The sequence below is a fragment of the Hemitrygon akajei genome, chromosome 29 (genome assembly GCF_048418815.1).
Source record: "Hemitrygon akajei chromosome 29, sHemAka1.3, whole genome shotgun sequence".
NCBI classification, from domain to species: domain Eukaryota; kingdom Metazoa; phylum Chordata; class Chondrichthyes; order Myliobatiformes; family Dasyatidae; genus Hemitrygon; species Hemitrygon akajei.
The window spans coordinates 29,318,158-29,343,836 of NC_133152.1; the positions used below are offsets into that span (position 1 = coordinate 29,318,158).

At 41.3% G+C, this 25,679-nt stretch overlaps 2 protein-coding genes across 5 annotated transcripts in view; one reads left to right on the forward strand and one right to left on the reverse strand.

Annotated features, from left to right (window-relative positions):
- LOC140718390 (telomere zinc finger-associated protein-like) overlaps positions 1-12,943 on the forward strand; it is a 28,539-nt gene extending 15,596 nt beyond the window's left edge. The window contains exons 3-10 of one of the 2 annotated variants that reach the window (XM_073032076.1): positions 1,185-1,296; positions 2,536-2,628; positions 4,207-4,293; positions 8,535-8,689; positions 9,920-10,056; positions 10,764-10,928; positions 11,518-11,606; positions 12,570-12,943. In XM_073032076.1, coding sequence (XP_072888177.1) covers positions 1,185-1,296; positions 2,536-2,628; positions 4,207-4,293; positions 8,535-8,689; positions 9,920-10,056; positions 10,764-10,928; positions 11,518-11,606; positions 12,570-12,863 — 1,132 coding nt within the window. In that variant the 3' untranslated portion in view covers positions 12,864-12,943. The remainder of the gene's footprint in view (positions 1-1,184; positions 1,297-2,535; positions 2,629-4,206; positions 4,294-8,534; positions 8,690-9,919; positions 10,057-10,763; positions 10,929-11,517; positions 11,607-12,569) is intronic. The other variant, XM_073032077.1, reaches the window with a different exon arrangement.
- Positions 12,944-14,521: 1,578 nt separating this feature from the next.
- The window catches only part of klhl21 (kelch-like family member 21), a 40,491-nt gene continuing 29,333 nt past the window's right edge, over positions 14,522-25,679 (reverse strand). For all 3 annotated transcript variants that reach the window (XM_073032084.1, XM_073032082.1, XM_073032083.1), the window contains 3 exons: positions 21,325-21,730; positions 18,136-18,208; positions 14,522-17,783 (listed from right to left, as the gene is read on the reverse strand). In XM_073032084.1, coding sequence (XP_072888185.1) covers positions 17,472-17,783; positions 18,136-18,208; positions 21,325-21,730 — 791 coding nt within the window. In that variant the 3' untranslated portion in view covers positions 14,522-17,471. The remainder of the gene's footprint in view (positions 17,784-18,135; positions 18,209-21,324; positions 21,731-25,679) is intronic.

Here is a 25,679-nt window from a genome sequence, read left to right on the forward strand (position 1 = left end):
AGTGATGTATGGTTAGGGTTAGTGAGGTGTGGGCATGCTATAAGTGTTGTTACACTTAGGGCTGACCAGTACAACCCTCATTGGTTTGATTTGAATTAAAACGATGCATTTCACTGCATTTCTGATGAAACCCAAGCAAACTGTTGGTGAACACAGAACATCACAAATACATTAGCTGAGGGAAGATGGTTGGTAGTAATTAGGTTTCCTTGCCCATATTTGACCTGATGCCATGGATTCTGGAGTCAATGTTGTGGACTCTCAGAGTTACTTCTTCTTGACTGCATTTGATTTTGTCCACCTCTTCCCCCATCTTGATCTGTCTTGCTCAGTGGACAGGTTGTTCCTATGGATTTTCGTGAAGAATGAATCGGAATATTATGTTAGGCTGTTATTAGTTTGTCTGTGGGGACAGCACATGAATTTAAACACCAATCCCCAGATCTTTGTGTGGACAGTTGCTATGCGTAATTTTGGGGCCTAAGTCGGTGCCAGATGTTCAGTTTTATTTTTCTGCTTTGATTGTTTTCTGTGAATGGTTCGGAGGGCTTTTTACAACAATACTACTGTGGGTCTGGAGTCATAAGAATGGATGGCATTCTTCCTTTCCTGAAAAACTTTTAATAGGCCAAATGGGTTTGTATAACAGTTTAAAGTCTCAACAGAAGACTTCATAGTCCTGTACGGACATGAATCGAGTAATAAAACTAGTTTCAAGGCACACTGACTGCACCACAGGTGAATAAGAGTAGTTACTTTCTTTGACTTTTAGATTATTAATTGAATTCCCATGCTGACCATTGAAGGATTTGGAACTCAGCTGGATTGTTAATCCGGGTTTCTTTCCAGTCCCGATGAAGGGTCTCTGTCTGAAACATTGACTGTTTACTCTTTCCCATAGATGCTGCCTGGCCTGCTGAGTTCCTCCAGCATTTTGTGTGTGTTGCTTTGGATTTCCAGCATCTGCAGATTTTCTCTTGTTTGTAAATACGTAATGGGTTCATTGGAAATTGAAGATGAAAAGATATTCAATTAGTGTATGAACTTTTAAAGAAAACCACTTGTCCATGTTTAGATTGCTGACTTGGTATATTCCCTGCTTGTATTCCTAATACTGAGATGGCCTGAATTTAAATTGCGGTAATTGTACAAACTAACAAATTCCTAATGTGTTTTGCCTTTAGAAAACACACAGGAGAGAAACCCTTTAAGTGCATCAAGTGTGGAAAATGCTATTTCAGGAAAGAAAATCTACTTAAACACGAGGCTAGGAACTGCATGACCAGGACGGGTGTGGTATGGAAACTAGGTCTCTATGTAGATTTTTCAATTACCAGGATTAAAAAATTTTTTTTTGGCTGAATTTGTAAATCAAATTAAAATTTTCGCTGACATCATGTTTTAACATTGATGCATTTGTGGCACCAAATAGACCTTGACCAGATTTTGACTATTTTGTCCAGTCTGTTTGCGTTACATGAGTTTGTAAGTTGCTGCATTTAATAGTGAATACTACTGTCTTGTGGGGGGATGAATCCTATATTAGAATGATCTGTTACAATCAGCACTATGAAAATGAAACAAATTGATATGAACGGGCATTAAAGAGAAAGTTGTACTACCCTAATTACAGGTTCTGGACATTCCTGATCACTTCACAGCCAAGAAAGTATTCTTTTAAAATTTAGTCATATGGCTAAGAAATAAATAGCAGCTAGCACAATAGTGTGAGGATTTTTTATAAAGGTGTTTTACATTTGTGGAATAAACATTGATTAGGGCAATAAGAGAAACTACCTGCTATTCTTGAAATTAGTGCAGCTGAATCTTGGAATCTGAGAAAGCAGACGAAACTTACATTTAATGTTTTCTTTTTGGGGTGGGATGTGCAGGGAAGATTTACCAGTCTGGTGTCTGGTGCAAGATCTGTACCAGCCCCCAATCCTCTGGAATCTCCACTTTGAGATGGCCTCTTGAGTAGTACTTGCGTAATAACATTGCTATATCATGATTATCATGACTATATCAAAAATAAATCCCTTTCTTTGGTGCTTTGTAGTCTGGCCCCATTCCCCCAAGCACTGATTTCTTAATCCTGTCCTTTATTTCTGTATTATAATAGTGACAGATTTGGAAGAATTACCTTTTTAGCTCTGAAGTGTTTGGAATGTTCAGATTGTGGATGGGGCTTTATAATGTAAGTTCTGTTTATCGAGAAATCAGTACATGGCCTCAGCCACGTTTCCTAGTTTGTCTAGTCTTCGGCCTGTGGATTCTGTCTTTGTGCATATATTGGTCAGAGAATCTCTACTGTGTTGGTGTTTCTCCTAGATCTATATCCATGCTCCTCACCCCCAAGTTTGATTTACTCTTGTACTTTCCCCATGTTGTTTTAAACCCTCTAAAATGCTTTTTAAAGTGCACATGGGCAAAGTTTTGTTAATAAGTACAAATGCAGCAGGGCAGTGTGTAAACTGGCCTCTTGATTCTTTCTATAATTTTGATGGTAATTTTAAATGTTTCATTCTTCTGCAGATTTATACTTGTCCTGAATGTAACCAAACATTTAAAGGAAGAATTGAGCTAAGGAACCACTTGGTATCTCACACAGGTGAGATGCCCTTCAAGGTAGGTCTGGTGGCCCTCAATATTTGCAGGCTCTCTGATCTGATTTGAGTTAATTGATCTTGGACGAGTTAATATTTGGAGGTAGAATTACATCTGAAATGTCAGGGTTATTAGACAAAGAGGAAGGATGTGTGGAAGTAAGTTTAATTCGAAAGCATTGATGTATGCTACAAAAGGTAAGACGTAGGAGTGAGTTCCTTGAAAGCAAACTGCAGATGATCTTCTGGCCCACGAAATCTAGGTCAACCGTTGCGTTTGTTTATGTGACTGGAGCAAAGGGTAATAGAGCTCGTTACTTTCCCTTGGTTCTTAAAAGCTTTTTTTATCACAGATCAGTGTGCCACATGAAAAATACAAAAAAAACCTGCCAATGCTGGAAAGTGGAAGTAAAAGCAGAACAAGTTAGAAATGCTCAACGGGATGGGTAACATCTCTGAAAAGAGAAAAACGGTTGTCGAAGGTCGAGCGAACTGTGAAAGAGGGAAAACAAATTAAAGTTGCAGGAAAAAGTGTGGGAGGCACCTGTGGGAGAAAATGAATATATCTGTGGTTGTAAGGGCAGACTTCTGCTTTATTTCATGGGATGCGATTAGCAGGCCTGTGGGATGTGCTCAACATGTTAGGTTGTACTAATGGAGAGAGTTTAAAATACTGAGATGGATGACTGGCAGAAAGGATTAACTTTTGATGCAGAAAGAAAGGGCGAGTTGCCTATAGCTGGAAAATTTAAAATTGAGTTTGGAATGTACCCAGTCAATTGCTGAGCCATTCAGCAAGTTTGCATCAATTCTCCTTGTAGTTGTACAGGAAACCAAATTGATCAGAGTAGAAAAGAGTAGTTACTGGAATCTGCTTTGTTGCAGTCTGAAACCAGGTGCTCTGCAAAGCAGTCACCCAATCTGTATTTAGTTTCTCCGCTGTAGAAGGGACAATATTGTGAGCATTTCTGCCTGGATTCCCTTGTATTGAATTGTATACTGTTAAACACTGGCAAAATCTATTATCTTCTTCCAACCATCTATCTTTTCCTCTGCTTTCCAAACATAGTTACTACAACTTTGCTTTTCATTTGCACCTTTAATTCTCTTCTCTTCTGAATCTATGTTAAGGTTCAGTCCCAGTCCCCATTTCAAACAAATTACCCAGTTTCTGGTCTGAAGAGAAAGCCATGTGCAGAAGCCAACTTCAAAATTCATTATCCCTGTTAATTTTAAGTAAACTGACCTGACACTCCTTTCAAAGCTTTGGCATCTTTAAAGTAACCAGAGTCAACCACAATACCACAACAGAAGCCTAACCAGTTTAAAAAATACTGCCATTATTTACTGAAGGGTAGTAAACTCCAAAACAACATACTGAATAATTATAAGTCAATGAATACTTGTTTATGCTTACTGAAGGAACATCACATTCTTGAAGTTCAGATGTGGTAAAAGGATTACTTTACAAATGGCAATTTCTGTGTTGTAAAACAGCAACGTGCACGGTGACCACAATCCCACACTGCCAAACGTGCTTTCGTTACTGGTAATACACCCCTTTGCAATCCTGATGTTCTGTGTATTTTAACCCTTTCAGTGCTCCTCATGTCCTCAGCAGTTCATGCATAAGAAAGATATGCAGAGTCATATGATCAAATCCCATGGAGCACCAAAACCGTTCCCGGTGAGTAATAAATGTAAATTTAATATTATATTCTCTCATTGGTGGGACACCAGAGGGCTCCACATTCTAGTGATAGTAATGCAGGCAGACCTGGAATAGCTTCTTCATTAGATACCCATTTGATGATTGGCCAGCTGAAGGGGTTAGAAGGGACATTCTGTTTAAAGGATGGATAAGATGGTAAGAAAGATGTAAATACTGTAGGGTAGAAATGAGTGGTATTATAACAAAGTTTGCTCTCTCGTTTCCACCTTCAGTCAGGGGTGATTTGGTTCTACTCCAAAGTAGTTGTCTAGTGTATGACGTGTTTGATCTGCCTCCTGCATTTTATTTTCTGCTGCTTGTCCATGTGTACCTTACAAGATTTGCAGTGTTGTCTTAGATGCTCCTTTCCCATAGAGTTAAACAGATTGGAAACGTGCTCTTCTGCCCACTGAGTCCAGGCTGACCATCAATGACCTATACCATTTTATTCTCCTCACTTTTTAAGAAAGGAGGGAGGGAGAAAACAGAGAACTATCGACCTGTCAGCCTGACATCGGTGGTGGGGAAGATGCTAGAGTCCATTATTAAGGATGAAATAGTGGCTTATCTAGATAGCAGTGATAGGATTGAGCCGAGCCAGCATGGATTTACCAAGGGTAAATCATGCTTGACTAATCTGTTGGAGTTTTTCGAGGATGTAACCAGGAAGTTAGACGGGGGAGATCCAGTGGATGTAGTGTACCTCGATTTTCAGAAGGCATTTGATAAGGTCCCACATAGGAGATTGGTGGGTAAAATCAAAGCTCAGGGCATCGGGGGGAAGACATTGACATGGATAGAAAACCGGTTGGCAGATAGAAAGCAAAGGGTAGCGGTGAATGGGTGTTTCTCGGAATGGCAGGTGGTGACTAGTGGGGTGCCACAGGGCTCGGTATTGGGACCACAGCTGTTTACAATTTACGTCAACGATTTAGATAAAGGCATTGAGAATAACATCAGCAAATTTGCTGATGATACTAAGCTGGGTGGCAGTGTGACATGTGATGAGGATGTTTGGAGAATTCAGGGTGACTTGGATAGGCTGGGTGAGTGGGCAGATACTTGGCAGATGACGTTTAATGTGAATAAGTGTGAGGTTATCCACTTTGGGAGTAAGAACAGGAAGGCAGATTATTATCTGAACGGTGTAGAGTTAGGTAAGGGAGAAATACAAAGAGATCTAGGAGTCCTTGTTCATCAGTCACTGAAGGTGAATGAGCAAGTGCAGCAGGCAGTGAAAAGGCTAATGGAATGTTGGCCTTTATTACAAAGGGAATTGAGTACAAGAGCAAGGAAATCCTCTTGCATTTGTACAGAGCTCTGGTGAGACCACACCTGGAGTATTGTGTACAGTTTTGGTCTCCAGGGTTAAGGAAGGACATCCTGGCTGTAGAGGAAGTGCAGCGTAGATTCACGAGGTTAATTCCTGGGATGACCGGACTGTCTTACGCAGAGAAGTTAGAGAGACTGGGCTTGTACATGCTGGAATTAAGGAGATTGAGAGGTGATCTGATTGCAACATATAAGATTATTAAGGGATTGGACAAGATAGAGGCAGGAAATATGTTCCAGATGCTGGGAGAGTCCAGTACCAGAGGGCATGGTTTGAGAATAAGGGGTAGGTCATTTAGGACAGAGTTAAGGAAAAACTTCTTCTCCCAGAGAGTTGTGGGGGTCTGGAATGCACTGCCTCGGAAGGTAGTGGAGGCCAATTCTCTGGATGCTTTCAAGAAGGAGCTAGATAGGTATCTTATGGATAGGGGAATCAAGGGATATGGGGACAAGGCAGGAACCGGGTATTGATAGTAGATGATCAGCCATGATCTCAAAATGGCGGTGCAGGCTTGAAGGGTCGAATGGTCTACTTCTGCACCTATTGTCTATTATCTGTCCCCCAACTCTCCCCAAATTCTGACCCTCAGCTACACACAAGGGGAAGCTTACGATGGCCAATTAATCTACCAAACTGAATGACTGTGGGAGGAAATCAGACCTCTTGGATAAAACCCTACTGCCACGTAGTAAGCACTGGAGCTCCAGACTGAGCATCAGGCAGCAGCTGTAGTAGCTGCCCCACATTGCTTCCCTATTGTGAGCAGTCATGGACTTGGGATTGTCACAGACTGGCAAAAATGACACTTTTTCCCCAAGAACATTTTGGGAACATTTCAGGATTATTTCCTCTTCTGCTACTCTCATCTGTAACATAGATTTGGCTTGAGAGAGGACGCAATTATCTTGTCAGTGAATCTGGATGATTTTTGTGTTGGTGTAATTCTTTGATTTTGGATACCTTCAGTAAGTTATCCATGTCTCTGAAGTGTAGGGAAAGGCAAGGATCATTACCACTTGGTAGTCTAGGAACTTTGTGCCTAGTTTGACCTTTAGCTGCCAGAGAAGAGAGGTTTTGTCTGTCCATTATGGTTGGGTGTCAGTGTTGTGCATTGAAGGCTGATTGATAGACCTTTTTTTTGTTTTTACTTATGTTTAACATGAGGTCCATTTCCCTCTGCTTCATTGAATGAGTCAGTGGCTTGGACCATTGCCTCAGACCATTGCACAAACATTGTTTGTGAACAGCAGCTCAGTAACTGTAATGGGGTGACTTACACAGCTTGAGAACAGATGAGAGTTTACTCAGGACAAAGAGATCGTTGCCTGCTGTTGAAAGCAGCACTTTAAAGTCTTCAACTGAATCTCTGTCTTTTGAGTGTCCTTGGCTCAGTCCCTCAGCATACTATCTAGTTCAGAATTGGTACTACCCCAGACTAACAGAAGTCCATATAATCCTTTGAGAAATACACAAGGACTTGGGAGCAAATGGTATACTGCTGAAATTCCACAATTACTGGAGATAAAATCACAGCCCTTTCCCCCCCAACAATGGTATGTCAGGAACGTTGTAATTATAAACAAGAAAAGTGACAAATCTGTGAGACTACAGAAAAGTCTACCACCGGAGAAATAATTGCAAGATCCTATTCAACTCTTATCTGCTGTTGGTAAATTCTGTCCATGTGGTGGAACATCATCTTAACCATTTGACAGCTCCAAGGAAAAGACAGGGAGCAGATTCAGACACTATACACAGTTTGCTGTTTTGACCTTGCAAAAGCCTTTGGCTGTCAAGTAAAAGGGATTTGCGGAAGTCTTGAGCAATGCACACACAATGCTAGAGGAACTTGGCAAGTCACGTAGCATCAGTGGAGGGGAATAAACAGCTGACGTCTGATGAAGGATCTCAGCCTGAAATGTTGACTGTTTTTTTGCCTTCTCAAATTCATCCTGCTACATATTGGGATTACAGCCATATGTTCTAAAGCAGATCCAGTCTTGGGACAGACTCTGGTCATTACTCTTAGACCTTTATTTATAAATCTCTCTAGATCTTGTATTTTAGCAAAGCTGTTGGAGGACAGCAGTGACTGAAGGCCACATCTTTATTGTCACGATTCATTAAAAAAAATTATGGAGCTGCGAACATTGCTGGGAAAACTAACATTTATTGTTTACTAGGGTGATGAGGGGCTGCCTTGAAGCACTCTCCTCTATGTGCTAAAGATGTTTCTGCACTTGGGTAGGGGCTTCCAGAACTTTGTCCCAATGACCTCAAATGACCAATTCCAAACAGGGTTAACTTGCAGAGAAACCTGGATCCTTTTCACTTGCTGTCCTTGACTTTTAAATCATGGTGGTGGTGTAGAATTTGGGAGGTGCTGATTTGTAAAGTTCTTGTTGCACACTGGAGTTATGGGGAACAGTAGTGGGTTTGGTTTTGGGTTGTGAAATGAAATGGTTTTAAATAGAGGGATCCCCAAAGAGTAAAGACATAAAATAGCTTATAAAGCAGTAGCAGAGAATGTCAAAGGCACAGTTTTAGGCATCACCAGCTAGATTCAATCTTTGGTTTATGTTCATATAGCAAATAGAAACCAAGAGGAATGAGAGAGGCGTTAAAGTTGGTGTTAATACCCCAACTCTTCTGCAAGTGAACATACAGGTTCAGCAGTGAGCAGATTGGGAGAGTTGAAGATGTTTCCATCTGTTTGAAATACATCCTCCCTTGCGTTTGTCAGTTTCTTGGTGGATACGGATCTCTGATCCTGGGTATTCCTTCAGCTTGTACTCGCTGTCTGCGAAACGGTGAGTCACTTCCTGCTTAGTGGAGCACAGCTGGATCGGTAAATAATTAATGTGTAATGTATCTTCAATTTTAGTGTCCTGCTTGTCCCAAGTGTTTCCTCTCCCGCAACGATTTGCATCAGCATGAATTGTCCAAACACCAGGGAGAGAAGCTGTTTGTGTGCGAGGAGTGCGGTCACAGGGCTTCTACGCGCCATGGCTTGCAGATGCATATAAAATCCAAGCACAGGTACAGTGCATAGCTGCCACAATAAAATGAGAGATATACATGCACAAATCTAGAACACCTTTTCATTTGGTAACATCAAATTTTGTGTGTGTGCACCAATGCCATCTAGTTTGTTTTTCCAGTCATGCACTAAAGCCCCACACTTGCTCTTCATCTGTCCACTAACTCTCATGAGTTAGCTGTGAAACTACCAAAGGGAGGAGGTGTGGTCTGCTCCATTACAGCCACATTACCAGCACCTCTGCTGGATGTTTTTGAGAGAATAATGGATAAGGCATCGGAAAAATCATACTAGCATGCTGATTCAAGTGCTCCAAATAAGGTGGAGGGAGGGGAAGGAGCATGAACTGGCAGGTGAGGGGGAAGGTAGGTGGGTGGGGGAGGGAGACAACAGGTGAAAGAGGCAAAGGACTGGAGGAGGAGTCCATTTTCACATGTTTAACAGTATGGAGGAACATTTTTACATGTTTAACGGTAAAATATGCTCTTTTGAAATAATTGGCAAATGCAAGTATTTCTGGTTCCTGTTTGGACAATTGTGGTTATGGTGAAAAAGAATCATAATCAGAAGCTCTGACACAATTAATTCTGAAATTATTAGAATTTCATTGCAATTTCAAAACTTTTTTAATGCATTTTGAATTAAAGGTAAATTTCCAAAGAACCAGAAGGGATACATGCAGTCTTTTAATACAGTGGCTCTGGGATGTACAACCTGAAAGTGATGGAAGCAGTGCCTTTCAAAGGGGATTTGGATGTATGCCTGTTGAGATGAAATTTGCAGAATTGTGAAGAAAGTTGGGGAGTGGCACTAACTGGATAGCTCTTTCAGAGGGAGCAGGTACAGGCACAATGATTCTGAACTGTCACTGGCAGAAATGACGACTGTTGCTCCATTTTTTTTCTAACATTTGTTTCCCACTTTTCCTGTTGTACATCTGTGTCTCATTTGTTGAGGTTAAAAGAGGTAACTGGCTGCTGTTTACAACCTCAAATTGCACAGAGCAATTATTTAAATACCTCTCACCTATGAAAATATAAAAACCAATCTATTCTTAAATCTGGAATATTCTGATGTTTTACAGCCAATGACTGTTCTAAAGTGTGGTCATTGTTATGAGGGACGAGAATGGCAGTCAGAGCGATCTGGTGATAGCCAAGCAATGTTAATATGTTGGTTCCATTTGGAGAGGTATAACATTCACTTTATTTTTTTTTTACCCCTTATAGGAATGAGAGGCCATATATCTGTGAATTCTGTGACCGTGGATTCACCCAGAAGGGCAATTTGAATGTCCATTTGCGGACACACACGGGCGAGAAACCATTCCAATGTCATTTGTGTGGAAAAACTTTCCGGATTCAGGGTGAGTACCACCTGTGGGTCATGTGGAGCCTTACTTAGATGCTGTATGACGGAACCCACACAATTCACTTCCCCTGGTTTGACACACCCAGCGCTCTTGCAGCACTAAGGTACTGCATTGAGAAGGAGTGAGGTGAGCTGGTGCTTCTGCATTCTCAGTTCCCCAGTGATCACTGTTGGAGAATAGACTGATATGCCTGTCGTAGTTGAATAATGGCCAATACCATTTTGAAAATTATCGTAAAGAATGTTGTCCAGCTGGTTACATAACACCCTTTTTGGAGGGAGACCTCCTCCCCTTGTTTCTGTGGCTGGGTTACACAACTCCTGGTCCTGGATCAATGTCTTTAATTATTTTGCTCCCTCATGCTGATTTCAGTAACTCAAGATAAATGTCCACTTTCATCCTGGGGCAGTTGGGGGCAGATAATGCATTTCTTTACCAGTACCATCCTTGTCCCAAACAGGAATAAGAAAATGGTTTTACCACACTTCAGGGTGGATTTACTGTTTTTGTTTTCCACAGAGAAGGGTTTGACCAAGTTTGATAAATTTAATTTTTGAATATTGAAGGAAGACAAGAAGTGGTGTGTGATGTTGAAGAGGCAGCAACTGATTGTAGTTTCTAAATTTCAATCTTCACCCTATTACAGACACATTTTGTAACTTACTAAGATATGGACTTTCTAACAATCTCATTTGCACCAGCGAGCCTGGACAAACACAACAGGACTCACACAGGTGAAAGACCATTTGGTTGTGAGATCTGCAGCCAAAGGTTTACGGAGAGAGGACCTCTCCATCGTCACATGGCCAGCAAGCACCAGGAAGGTCGGCCACATGATTGCAGCATCTGTGGGAAGACTTTTAAAGGTAAAACTGATTGCGCAGTAATGAAGCCTTTACTTTTTGCTCTGAAGGAACACTTGCCTTGTTCTGAGCTTCCACCCTTCTCCTATCCCCATCTACAGGAACAGCTTAAATATAGTGGCTGACATGAACTCCAAACAGGGGAGATACTTTTTCAGGTTTTCCTTTTCCATCCCAACCTAACCATCCTCTACTGTTGCCCATTGGATTCCCATCTGCTATCAGTTCTGAAATTTGTCACAGAGTGGCAGCTTTTTAAACACTGCTCTCTGTTCAGAAAGTAAAGGTCCAGGATAAAAAAGGAAAAGATACATAAAGAATAAGAACTCTTAATCCAGGAATGTTGGAAGAAAAAAGTTACAAAGCCCTTCAATACTTACCCATGAGTGAATAACCTCTTGCATCCAAGCATGACTGGGTACGGAGCATATATAGCATCTATAGAGCACTAACCACCATATCCAGGCACTTCCAAAAAGAAAAAGGAAAAGCATTTTGGGGAATTTTGCTGATGGGAAATTTGGTCTTCCGAAGCAGAGGCAGTAGGTTAGTGTTGACGCTGTTTAATTGATGCCCTGTTCCTTTGTTCCAGCCATTGATCAGTTGCGCGTTCATATTGGAAGACACAAGGGGGTGAGGAAATTCGAGTGCAGTGAATGTGGATATAAATTCACCCGACAGGTGAGCCCTCCACTGCGTTTTACAGCAGTAGAGTTGTTCAAGTAATCCTATTTTGTTGACTCCAGCGGTGTGATCTCATGGTTATGTAGGGAAGAACCAAGCACTGTGAAACTCAATAGGCACATTTAGCAGCCTGAATGGAAGAGAGGTATTCGTTTAATGGGAAGCTAGCTAGTCATGAGGGAGAAAGCAGAAGCTGATAAACAGAAGGATTGGAGAGACTTATGTGGAGCATAAGCCATAGATTGTTTCCTGTCTATTTGATATAGTTAACATATTTACCTCAGAAACTACTTGGATGCTCATCAGGAATTGAGCTCAGCATCAGTAAACAGAGTGCTTGTGTCCCAGAACATCTGAAAGATGTCTGGTCAGAAATCAAAAGCAAAAAATACTCCCATAAAATGGGATGACTTGCAGTCTCAGAAAGGAAGAACTTTTCTCAAAATTCTTGCCGTTTTCCCGTTAGGCTGCTGTACAGGTAGTCATCTTTGGTCCTGGCCCCACATCTCATTCAAAACCAACCAGTTCCTTTCTTTGGTAAATAAAGGAAAGCTGCTGCTGATGGAATTCCAAAATTAAAAAATGCTTAAAATACAGCGGGTCAGACAGCTAACATTTCCATATCGAACTTTTATTGCTCTGTTGAGTGATTCCAACATTTTCTGTTTTTATATCTGATCTTTTTCCTCTCTCTGTCTTGGCTGGCTTTACTTCCGGACTTCCAGTCTTATCTTGGATTTTCTCTGCCCTCGCCTTTCACTACATTTTAAACTGCCACCTAGTTTTTTTTGCACCTACCAACTTAGCTTTTAGTAGTTTGTCCTAATATCTTATGATTTAATTTTGATCTCTGCTTGTAAAGTATCTCAAGACATCTTGCCATAAAGGCACTGTAAATGAGTACCGGTAATTTTTTAAAATTTTGGTTTGCTGCTGAGTGCTGATTTTGCCTGAATGTAGGCTCACTTGAGGAGACACATGGACATACATGGGAGAGTGGAAAACTACAGTCCCCGTCAGCGAAGGCTCCGGAATCTCATCATTCCCAATGAGAGGGAGGGAGATGTCGAGGTAAACATGACTCCACAGGTGACTGGCCTGCTTGAGGTTCCTCCTCCCACAGCTGCAAAAGAGACAACCAGTGAGAACACAGATACCAGAGACCTCTCTGTTCAGCGATTCTTGGACAATGTGATGCCAACGGTCAGCGGAACAGACCCTTGTGTAGAAGAGATTACCATAGTTGAGATATAAGGAACTGTTATTGTAGTAGAAATGATCTAAAAATTGACTTTTTATATAAAGAATGTAAATAAAAGTTGAGTTTTTAAGCATTCGTTGACAACCTTCTTTGCACTTTCATATACTTAATAACACTCTCTTCAGTGAGAAATCTCATTTCAACCAATAATCCAAAACTTGGGCACCACTCCAGTCAAAAGTCAGGGAATTGTTCACTATTGAAGATATATTATTGTTAAAGTGTGAGGTCTCGGTTCATGACATACAATCGTTTCTGAGCACATTATTCAACTTAATAAGGAATATCACAAAAAAATGTAAATTTTAAAATTATTTTTATATTGGTTGTAAAACACTTTAGCATATTTTTTGCTATTTTAAATTGAGAAGTACAATAGTAATTTGGCCAGAATCCCAGACCTGGTTTAGGGATAAATATCACCTAAGCCAAATACCAAAAGTGGATGTGATTATTAAATCAGCACTGAGAAAGATGCTTTAAATCTAATGTACTACTCTTGTAACTTATTATGCCTATGCAGAATAATAGCTGACCAGTCAACTATAATAGCACCGCCCAATCCATTAACACTAGCACCTTGTAGACAGTCTTTGGAATCCCTTCGGAAATTAGGGCTATCTGGCCACCTTTCATCTTGTGACCCTGTCAAAGTGTGTAATGATGAATGTTAAAGGCAAGTTATTGCAGCTACTGCACCTGATGCTTTTTAACTTGACCGAAGTCCTAAATGAATGTTGCTGCCATCTACTTGTCTTGTCTTTGAACTACAAACACCAGGACAGGAAGCAAGCCCGATAAAACAGAAATAATTACCGGTAATCTTTAACTATTAGGAAATAATTAAAGATGGGTTGTAGTTATCTTGTATAAATCTGATGCCAATTACTTAACCAAATTTGGAATTAGCTGTCAGAAGAACCGAACTTTAAGGTAAACATACTGCAAGTGGCAGCAAGTTAAGTGACAAACAACAAAATACTTAAGGTTCACAAAAAGTTGATGACAAATTCTGGATATTTGTCACAGGTGCATTAGATTCATTCACTTAAAGGTTTATTCAAGATAAATTTGAGATTGAAAGGAATAATCAAGACAATTAAGTCTGAAATGTGTAGCAAAATGAATACTGGTAGCATATTCAAGTTTGTATGAATTATTAAATGCAGCTGGGGTTCGTCAGCTGTGGTTGGCAGCTCAACTAGGAGATATGATCTCGAATCTCCATTGCCTTGTGGCTATACCCATGCATGGGGAAGCTTCAGGAGTAAATCCTAAGGAAAAATCCAGAGCTGGAATCCCTAGGACAGTCTTACATTGAGTTCAACACTGACTGGCAACTCCTGTGACACACTAGTGCCAAACTGCAGCAGTCTCTGCTGTTCCTTTGGGTTCAGCAGCTGCATAGAGAGGGGGAATCTGCTGTATGGAAAAAGCTTGACAGCTAAGATACAATATCAATGCAACAGGAGACCTCAGCATTCATTTACTTATCATTTGAACTGAAGAGTATTATTTAATTGGCAATGGTCTTTGGGACTGCTCCATATGTTTCACAATCTTCACCCACCACCATTATAACTCACACTGAGAAGGACAAAGACTCAAAATTTAATGATAACTAAATGCCAAAGTGTAAAACACTGTCAAGTTTGAAGCATAAACATTTTATTTAGTGGAATTTGTATAGTGTAACTTCAATATAAACTGCATGTATATACAACAATTCACTGCACTTCAACAATACACACTGAAAACTCAAGATAAAACCAGGAAATAGTGCTCAAAACTCACAGCAAAGGCCAGAGATTTTGAAAGGCAACTGTATTAAGTTCCTCAAGTGTTCATTTCTCTTCAATATATAAAATAATAATATTGTAATTCAAAGTTTAAAAAAAAATCTTCAAGAAAGTTTCTCCACCTGAGCTGAACTCTGAACCAGCAAAGGCACAGGTTCCACTATCTCACCTCAGCCACCAGGCTGTGGGACTACTCTTGGCTTCAGTACACCAAGCTAAGGAGGAAGGATAAAACAAAACTCTTGATTACAGTTCATAAGGGAGGATATCTCAGTTCCAACTGTGATCAAATGACTTGCTCTATTTTCATGTAAGTATTGGTAAGTTAAGTTGACTGAGAGAAATAATGGATGATTGGAAATTAGGGCCTCAAATCGTAACCCAGAAAGAGGCAGTGCCTTTAGGAATGAGAGACAGATGAGCAAAACTCTTACACATTGACATCCTTCCAAACAAATGGACAGAATACTGCTTCCAGCAAATTTGTTTCACATTGTGTTCATATCACTAAATTATCCACAACATTACTTTTTGCAAACAGCTAGACAAAATGTTTCATTTTGTGATGTATTCCAAACTGAAATATTTAATTGCACTCTCGTTATTTTCACTACTTTATAAATATTAATACAAGTACCCCATCCATTCCACTCAAGAGGAGATAATCTGGAACAAGCCTTTACCAAAAGCAGATTCTGTCCTCAATTTGGGTGGTAAACTGTTGAGGGGATTGAGGACTGTGGGGAAACTGAGGCAAATTAAAAGATACCATATCACCATTTGAGTGAGGGTACAGAATTTAGAATTGGGGAATACAATCTCAAGATTCACTCAGAACTTCATCTAATCAGATTCAACCTTAAAATACAAAAAGACAGTACTTTAAAAGGACTGTTGGTGAAGTCTGCCTGGAGTCCTTTAATTCCTGTTCAATAGCTCGTAGTATCAACGGTTCCCATTTCTGACTGGGTGAGCAATAGTTCATGCTCTTATTGTTGCCATATTAAAAATACCATCACTACTAAAATTCTTCTGATGTTTAGAAAAACATATGTAGCTCAAATCACTTCCCATTTTCACACCTGCATCTGGTGTCACACATTCATCAACAAACTGCAAATGATTAATTGGGTAATTTGTGAAATCTTGTCTGCACAAATCAGTTGCCCAAGTTATTGCCCTGCTTAACAATTCAAAATGTACTAGGTTACTATAAAGTGCTTTTCGTATTTCCTAGGTTATGAAAGGTCTGATACGAATCCAGGTCTTTCAACAGTCAATCACAGAAAGCTGGTGGATCATGAGGGGCATCAGACAGAAGATGGAACTGACACCTTCACAGTTTCCACTGCTCAGGGTCACACAGTGTTGTACTGAATTTAACAAGATCTTTTCAAAAGCCAACAAAACTGACAACACTTTCAAGTAAATATCACTAATCTGTTCACAGTTGCAGTATAAGGCCAAAGCCAAAACCGAATGTACCCAATATTAAGCTGTGTTCTGCCTCTATTCGCCCATCCCCACACAATGTTTGGTTTTAAACTTACAGTAGGACCTCACTGGAACATGCAGCTTCATTGAAGAGTCCAGCACCTGATAGTGTTTTACACCAAGTGACGTTTTTAAATAGCATCTGCAATGCCATGTGACAGATCATCTGTTGTCTTTTGCATTCACAGAATCAAAGTACATTAAGAGGCCAATCATCTCATAATTCTTGTGCCAGAATTAGAGTTCTGTTAAACCAGCATACTAGGGACTTAAGTGGTGCTGAACTGGCAGATTTTTTTGAACTACTGATTAGTATTTCAATTTATATTCCAAGACACTTTTAATTCTCCTTTTACACTTTAGTTATAAAATTTCCAGCAAACACTAAATTTAAAGAGAGCATGGAAATCAGGATTCATGCGTATTTGTAGGAAGCATAGGAATGAGCATCCAGCAACCCAGTTGTTAAACACTGGGATTTCCAAACTATTTAAGTTTTACGGTAGTTGCACTTTCTAATTTATCCTCACAGCCAGCCCAGCAACAGCAGCCCTGGAATTTGATGACAACATTAGCCATTTTAGAAGCTTGGTCTAGAGATCATTGCAAAAGCAAGCCCTCAGTTTTTGACCTACTCAAACTCTGGTATTATGAATGTTGTCTGATTTGTATGACTTAGAATCGATTTCATATTAGAAAAAAAAAGTTATTATGTTCCTTTTCTCAGAGCATTACACAATGATTTCATCTCCCTGATTACTGGTGTTTTCTTCAATGTCCTATCACCCCAATATCTCTCCTTCAAGCATTATCATTAAAATAAATAATTATCCACATTCCTGTTCATGGTTTCTGCTATGCACAGCATGGTTCCTTCATTTTTCAACATTGCTGAACTTCAAAAGTAAATTGATTGCAAGTGAAGCTTTAACTGGATATCATCTGGAGCTATATAAAGCAAATTTTCTTTCTTAACCAATGCTTTATAACAAGTGATAATTGATAAGAAGTCCAGGAAGACAAAACTTGTATCTTCCCATTTTTAGTGAAACCCAAATGACAAATCAAGCCAGCAGTCAATGCTAGAGAACCCAGGGAATATTAGCAAACTAAATTCGGTCAGACCAGTGACTGCTGATGGTGACAACAAGGACAATTTTTAAATGAAATAAGGAAAGACAATCACTAAATTGACACTAAACAGTTCACTATTTGTTGGCAATCTTTTGGAAGTTGGAGGCAGCCAGCTGATTTGAGGATGCCAGAGCAGCTTTCACTGTACATGTCTGAGCCTTCATTCCAATGTGATCAGTGCAAAAGGCGGAGGTTCTCATTGTGAAGATTCCTCCGATACCGGGCCAGATTTAGACTGTTTATTTCATTGTTCTGGTTGTCATTGGCAGTTCCTTCGAAGGAGACCCTGGCAGTGGGCATGAACTGTCGGAAAATGCTGACAGACCCGTGCCAGAAGGTAGGTTGAGGAAGGTGACCCAAAATCGTCCAGGAGCCAGTCTGAAAATCGTAGGCCTCAACTACGTCAGATAATTCAAAGGTGTTATCATAGCCTCCAGAGACAATCAGCTTTCCTCCCAGGGCAGCTACACTTCCCCCAACGTGGACCTGGGGTAAAAGAAAAACCAAGACTCAGCATACTCAATAGTGTAGGGAAATGGAACAGATTTCTCAAAATTGGATGTTCAGAGGATCACTGTAACTAAGCCACTCCATGTCTTGCAAATTCATCCTCATTTTCTAATTTCCTCTATTGTCCTGCCCTGTCTAAGGAGCTCATTCCAGTTGAATCAGTAGCTCCTCTCATTCCCACCCTCTTGGCCTCTCCTATATTTCCATTTTTCCCACTATATTCCCAGACCTCAGATCCAAACTTGACAGATTCTACAGACACCAACCATCACTGCAAACCAGATGAACAAAGATTATTGCTGAACATTCTCCCCTATTCCACTTGTACCTGATTCATGGGTGGGATCTTGTCCCATTCATTCTTGGTTGGGTTATACACATCAACCTCTGCAGAGTCATCCCTGAGGAGAAAGAGGAATAGTTGGTCTTTAATAAAATCAATGAACCATCAGCCGATCCACCACTCAACAAAAGTACAATTTCAAACAGAATATGCATCCTCAAACAGATACCCCAAATTTTTTTTTTTTTAAAAATGGCTCTCAAATATTTCTTTTCCCTCCAGCACTTGGAATTATTTGGCATCTTCCACAACCTCAAGAATACCATTTAATAGAGCTTAATTACTGTCTGTATTTTGCAACAATCAAAGTGGCAGTCAATTGCTCACAGGAAGTTTCCATGAACAAAAATGAGGTAATTAAAGCAGAATTAGTGATACTCGCTGCGGGGTTAATATTAGCAGCTCAGGATCTCAGTCAGACACAGTTCCCTCACGTGATACTCTTGGCTTCCATTATTGTTCACAAACCCAATATCCATTTACTCTATAATAATAAATACTGGTATTAAAGTTGTCAATCAAACTTGCTAATGTTGAACCATTAAGAATATCTTTATATACTTCTATCTATTAGTTTAAGAGGCACCACTTAGGGGGGTTTTACCCTCACGTAGATAATAGATGCAGGATCTGCTCACTTCCAGGCTGTTTAAAACATCTACCGAAGTAGCAACAAATGGTCTCAGTACTGTCATTGAAGCAAGGACAAACACTGGTGTCCTCCTTCAGGCGAGTGTGGATATCAAGCACAGACTTGGAAGTAATCCCACCTCCTTGTTAGCCACCCCTTTTGCGATTTAAAAACCCATCCATACTTCCGTATACTTTAATAGTCAGTAGCCATGCTGAAGCCAAACTGGAGAGTTGGGTGGGGAAGGTGAACTACCAAAAATGTTGATCTAAATCAGAACTCACGCAGTAAGCAACGTTATCATATTCCAGACAGTTGCTGCTTCTGTCTCTCAGACCCACTTGTTTACAGAGTAGTTGTGTGTCAGAAAGAGCTGTGCGTTACTTCAGGGAAACATACTTCTTATTTAATGACAAATAATAATGATCTGGAAGCCACTGACAGTGTGGCAGAAGCAGCGTTTTTTAAAATTTAATCATTTACGGGATGTGGGCGTTGCCAGCTAAGCCAGCATTTATTGCCCATCCCTAGATGCCCTTGTGAAGGTGATGATGAGCTGCCTTCTTGAACCGCTGCAGTCCCTCAGGTGCAGGCACACCCACAGTGCTGTAAGGGAGGGAATTCCAGGATTTCCAATATGTTTCCAAGTCAGGCTGATGACTTGGAGGAGGATTTCCAAGTGGTGGTGTTCCCAGATTTCTGCTGTCCCTTCTACATGGTAGTGGTCATGGGTCTGGAAAGTGCTGCCTTAAGAACTTTGTCATGTTGCTGCAGTGCATCTTGTAGATAGTACACACTGCTGCAACTGTTCGTCGATGGTGGAGGGATTGGATGCTTGTGGAAGAGGTATCAATCAAGTGTGTTGCCTTGTACTGGTGGTGTCAAACTTCTTGAGTGTTGATGGAACTGCACTCATCCAGGTGAGTGGCGAGTATTCCGTTACACTCCTGACCTGAGCCTTGTAGATGGTGGGCAGGCTTTGGGGAGTCAAGAGGTGAGTTACACGCCATAGGATTCCTAGCCTTTGACCTATTCCGGTAGCCATGGTGTTTATATGGCTAGACCAGTTCAGTTTCCTGTCAATGGTAACCCCCAGGATGTTGATAGTAGGGGATTCAGTGATGGTGATGCCACCGAATGTCAAGGGAGGATGGTTAGAGCCTCTCTTGTTGGAGATGGTCATTGCCTGACACGTGGCTGAAATGTTACTTGTCACTTGGATATTGTCCAGGTCCTGTTTCACTATCTGAGGAATCACGAATGGTGCAGAACATTGTGCAGTCATTTGCGAACATCCCCACTTTTGACCTTGTGATGGAAGGAAGGTCATTGATGAAGCAACTAAAGATGGTTGGTCCTAGGACACTTCCCTGAGGAAGTCCTGCAGTGATGTCCTGAGGATGAGATGATTGACCTCCAACCACCACAACCATCTTTCTTTGTGTCAGGTATGATTCCAGTCAGCGGAGGGGCTCCCCCCCAGTTCTCATTGGGCACTTTAGCTTGGGCACTTTGATGCCATACTCGGTCAAATGAAGGCAGCTTCAAGGAGAATTGAATAAACACACTGCAGGACTGAAGTTCAGGGTGAAAATATTTGAATAGCCCTTTCTAAACAAAATCAGCCCATGTGCAATGGCTCTTACTGTGTTGGAAGTTCTCTGAAGCTTGTGATATTAAAAAGAAACCGATAACAGTAATCAAGAGTTGTTTAGTTGTGGATAAAAATTTCATCAGTTGTTGGGGCAAATTACTTGCAGATCCAATGCAGACTGGTCAATGTTATCTTAGTAAACAGTCATTAAGTCACAGGATCCACCTTAGACACTTAAATAGAACAAAACTATTTTCCATCCCCAAGCCATAAGCCTCACAGCTCACCCTTCAATACCCAATTACCAATTATCCTCATGAAAGACAATAAAAATGCAAGTTCTTTCTCCTCACAAAGAAGAACTAATCCCCAGGACAACCCTTCCCCAGCCTCCGGGCTAATTCAACTGAAGTAAATAGAAGGGAATACATAAGCAAATTTCTTGGCTTTGACCGTGGTTGCAGGAAAGGGTCACAGGCTGTAGCTGGGAAACTCTGGGCTCCATTGATGTGGGAAATGGGCTGGTGGTGCTGGTGAAGGGAAAGGAAATCATGGAAGAACTCACAGGAACAATATAAATGATGCAACCCCAGGTGAAACTTCATCACCCACTTCCATGGAGGGATACTGGGAAAGTTGTGTTTACAGTCATGTCACAGTCTGAAAAGTGATTAACCACAATGCTGGTCTTCAAACCCACAAGAAACTTCTCAGACATAGTCATTGGGGCCAAATCACATCATCGCTACCACCCTCAGAACACTGGAGAAGGTGACATCAATTTAGTCCATCATGCCTGTACCTCTTGCTAAAATAAGTAATCTTGAATTTATTTAAGTATATGTATCAATCTGGTCCTTCCCTCCCAATTAGCCCTCCATAATTCCTTCATTCACTAATTTACTAACAATCTCCTTACTCCATACAACACAAGTCATTTCAAACTTACTGGACAAAGTATATTAATCCATTGAGAGTCACCGTCTTTGGCACAAGTAGCCACGGAGGCAATGAGCCACACGTCACCATACTCCACAAGTCAATCTCAGGGTCGTAGCACTGAATTGCCATCGATTCCTCGCCAGTAAGGGTTCCAATGGTGTATAGTTTGCCTCGGCAGGCTGTGCTTGAGCAGTTGTCCATAGGGAATGGCATTGGCTGCAGGGCCTCCCAACTGTCCACAGAGTGATCGTAGCGTTCTAGGCTGTCGTGGGCAAGAATGTATATGTGTCCCTTGAGCACAATGGAACTGTGGTATTCACGGGCTTGCAACATAGGTGAAACTTCGGTCCACTCATTAACACTGGAATTGTATCGCCACACACAATCATATAATGACGTCCCATCAGAACCACCTATTACACAAAAATAAACACAATGAAGTTGTAACAGTCGAAAACTGTCCCTTCCCACCACAGAACCATGAATCATTTCTGCCTCAAGAGAATGCACTCAATGGGAGTCAGATCCTGTTTGCCAAGAAGGCCTAATGCTGATTTTTAAAATTTTCCAGTACAGTACAATATCAAGCTCTTCTGGCCCAACAAGCCTGCGCTGCCCAATTACACACGTCTCCAATTAACCTACTAACCCGTACGTCTTTGGAATGTGGGAGGGGACCACAATGCCAAAGAGGAAACCCAGGCAGTCACAATGAGAATGTACAAGCCCCTACAAACAGTGGCGGAATTGAGTGTACACTAACCGCTATGCTACAGTGTTGCCATTGTGTGGTGCTGATATAATGCTCCAAAGCCACAGGTGCTGGCTTTTGGGTAAGACGTTAAAGCAAAGGTCAATTAATATCTTGGGTAGATATTAAAAATTAAGTCATTATTCTTTGTATCCTAGCAATCACCCAACATGTCTAAGCCTATCACCTCCCTCATGGTTCCGCCTCCTTCTACTAACCATAGTGCTTTCCCCTTACATTCCTTCTTCACCTTTCCTGCCTATCCACCTCCCCCACCCCTTGATCTTTCCCCTTACTGGTTTTTCACCTGACACCCACCAACCTTCTCCTTCCCACCCTCCCCCCACCTTCTTTATAGGGCCCCTGCCCCCTCCCTCTTCAGTCCTGACGAAGGGTCTCAGCCCGAAACGTTGACTGTTTCCACGGATGCTGCCTGACCTGCTGAGTTCCTCCAGCATGTTGTATGTGTTGCTTTGACCCCAGCATCTGCAGAGTATTTTGTGTCCAAGCCCAATATTCTTTTTAGAAAAAAAATCACATTTTTCTGCTTGGGAGTTTGGTGAAAAATTTGCTGCAGAACTCCTGTATAAAGGTGGAAAAAAACCCTCAATTATATGCAAAGCATTTTGAAGAATTACTTTTTCTGCCTTCTTCCACCCACAACAATTTTCTGTGGGCATCACCATGGAAACATCACAGCCAAACTTGATGAATTAATGATGATCTGCAGCACAAAGAGGCCACTCTGTGGAATGGCTTAAAAAAATCTACAGCTTATCTCACTGTTCTATCAAGTTGTGTACTTTTCTCCATTTTAAATGTTTAATCCATTTCCCCTTAAACTTTAAAGATCACTACTTCATGAACAACTCTCCATGTAAAAGGAGGTTCCTCTAAGAGTCTATTTTATAACCTCACCAACCAGGGCAACTGATCCTCACAATTTTAAAACAATCTCAACAGTTGCTCAACATTCTTCTCACAGTGAACAGGACTCCTTCCCTTCCACTCCTTGCTCTCGTTCACTGGGGTCCCTGAACCTCCCTTTGTTCTTCACACCCCCACCCCCGATCATTTCCAAAAACACAAAGGGTAGTTAGTGCCAAGTTCGAATAACCATTAGCAACAGGAAGCTTGGTTGAAATCAGATGTGGCAAGGCACTACAGATCTTCAGTATGGTCAGTCTCAGAGCCCAAGCCCAGAGTCATGAGTTTGGGGTGTAAGTTTAGGTCTGTGCTGCTTTGGCAGACTGTAACTCCAGCACCGCAGTGGTCTCCTACAGTTAACACACAGAAGACGCTGGAGGAACTCAACAGGTCAGGCAGCATCTATGGAGGGGAGTAATCTTTCAATGTTTCAGACTGAGACCCTTCATCAGGGCTGGAAAGGGAGGAAGCGCCCAGAATAAGAAAGTCGGGGAGGGGAAGAAGTGTGTTAAATGATAGATGAAGCCAGGTGGATGGGGGACAGGGGTGAAGTTAGGAGGTGGAAGATGATAGGTGGAAAAGGTAAAGGACTAAAGGAGGAGGAATCTGATAGGAGAGGAGAGTGAACCATGGGAGAAAGGGAAGGAGGAAGGGCACCAGGGGTAGGTGATAGGTAGTTGAGGAGCAGAGAAGTAGTAAGCAGAAAGCCAGAGTGGGAAATAGAAAAAGAGGAAAGGGGGAGGGGAAAAATTACCAGAAGTTAGTGTCCAGCAGGTTGGTGGTTACCCAGATGGAATACAAGGTGTTGCTCCACCAGCCCGAGAGTGGCCTCATCATTGCAGAAGAGAAGGTCATGGTGCAGTATGTGTTTTATCGTTGATTTGATTTCCTTCAAGCACGGTTTGACTCTTAACCCAGACTCATCCCCCCCCCACCAAACCCAGGTGGTCCAAGTTCAAACACCACATACTACACAATGGACCCTCAGCAGATGAGGAGGTGGGAGCAAAAAATTACCCCCACACACTCAGCCAACTATTTCCCAGCACAGCCATGTGAGTATGTGGGGAAAGTAATACATATCTGGGCCGTGAAAAGATAATTTACCATGTCTCATTGCTGGCTACTGATTAAAAATATCCCTGAGTAAAGATAGTCACATGCCCTGACCACAATGGCATGATCTGTATGTGGAGTGAGCACTGAAGCAATGAGGACAGAAATAGCCAGACAGCATTTTCGAACTACCACTCACTTTTTACCCACTGACTGTGACCTTTCCTCCACCTCTTGAGCGTAGGAGAATGAGGGGATATTTGATCAAGTTATAGAAAATTCTGAGGGGGTATAGATGGGGTAAAAGCAAGCAGGCTCTTTCCACTGAAGTTGAGTGAGCCTAAAACTGGGGGTTATGGGTTAGGGATGAAAGGTAAAATACTTAAGGGGAACACGAGGGGAAACATCTTCACTTAGAGGACGGTGCAAGTGCAGAATGAGCTGTCAGCACAAGTGGTAAATGTGGCTATGATTTCAACTTTTAAGATATATTTTAATAAGTACATGGACGGGAGAGGAATGGAGGGCTATGGTCTATGTTCAGGTCAATGGAACTCAACAGAATAATAATTTGACATGGGCTATTTCTATGACTCTATGATTCCTCTTCTTCAAGAAATTACCTAAATTTTGGTTTGAAAGTTACTACTAAATTTGCTTTCATTGCCCTGATACCCTAATCCCAATTTGAAAGCAACACGTTCTGAAGCAGAATATTTAATTACATAATGGAGAAATTCTCATCTTGGTTTCTGGTTCTCCTGTCAATTTTATTAAGTCCATGTCCTTTGGTTTCCTCCCAAGCAGCAGAACAGTTTCTCCTTTCTTACTCTATCAAGCTGGCCGGTGGTGTAGTGGCATCAGCACCGAACTTTGAGGCAAATGGCCCCGAGTTTGAATCTAGCTGGCTACTTGCATGCTTTCCATCTGTGTCACATTGAGCTAGCAACTTGGCCTTGTAATAAACAGTCGAATGCTACAAAAAGGGCAAAAATGCTGCTCAATGTGCCACAAGGTGCAAAAAGGAAAACACAGCTATCAAAACCTTTCCTAAAAAATCTTCAACTTAAATCTCTTTAACTGCTTCTGCTCATAGAACCTTTTCTATTCCCTCCATAAACAAATTTTGCTTACGTGTCAATTAAAGCTCGGCCACTACACCACCGGCCAGCTTGATAGAGTAAGAAAGGAGAAACTGCTCTGCTGCTTGGGAGGAAACCAAAGGACATGGACTTAATAAAATTCAGGGTGAAATAAAGGTAGGGCTTTTCATTCAGCTGATCATGGAAATTTCATTCCTCCGAAATGTTATGAACCCTGGAAACCAACACAATCTGGGATATAGAAGCAAAATTAGGCCATTTGGCCCATTGAGACTTCATTGTTCGATCATGGCCGATTTATTTTCTCTCTCAACCCCATTTTCCTATCTTCTCACTGTAACCTTTGGCATCCGTCTATTGAGACTGTGCCCTCTGGTTCTAGACTCCCCCACTACAGGAAACATCCTCTCTTGTCCTCTCTAGCTAGGCCTTTTAATATTCGATCAGAACATGTCTACAGTTCTCTGAATGGTATGGCACAGGGACAATAATCACCTTCTATGCTCCTAGGTAGTCTGAGATAAG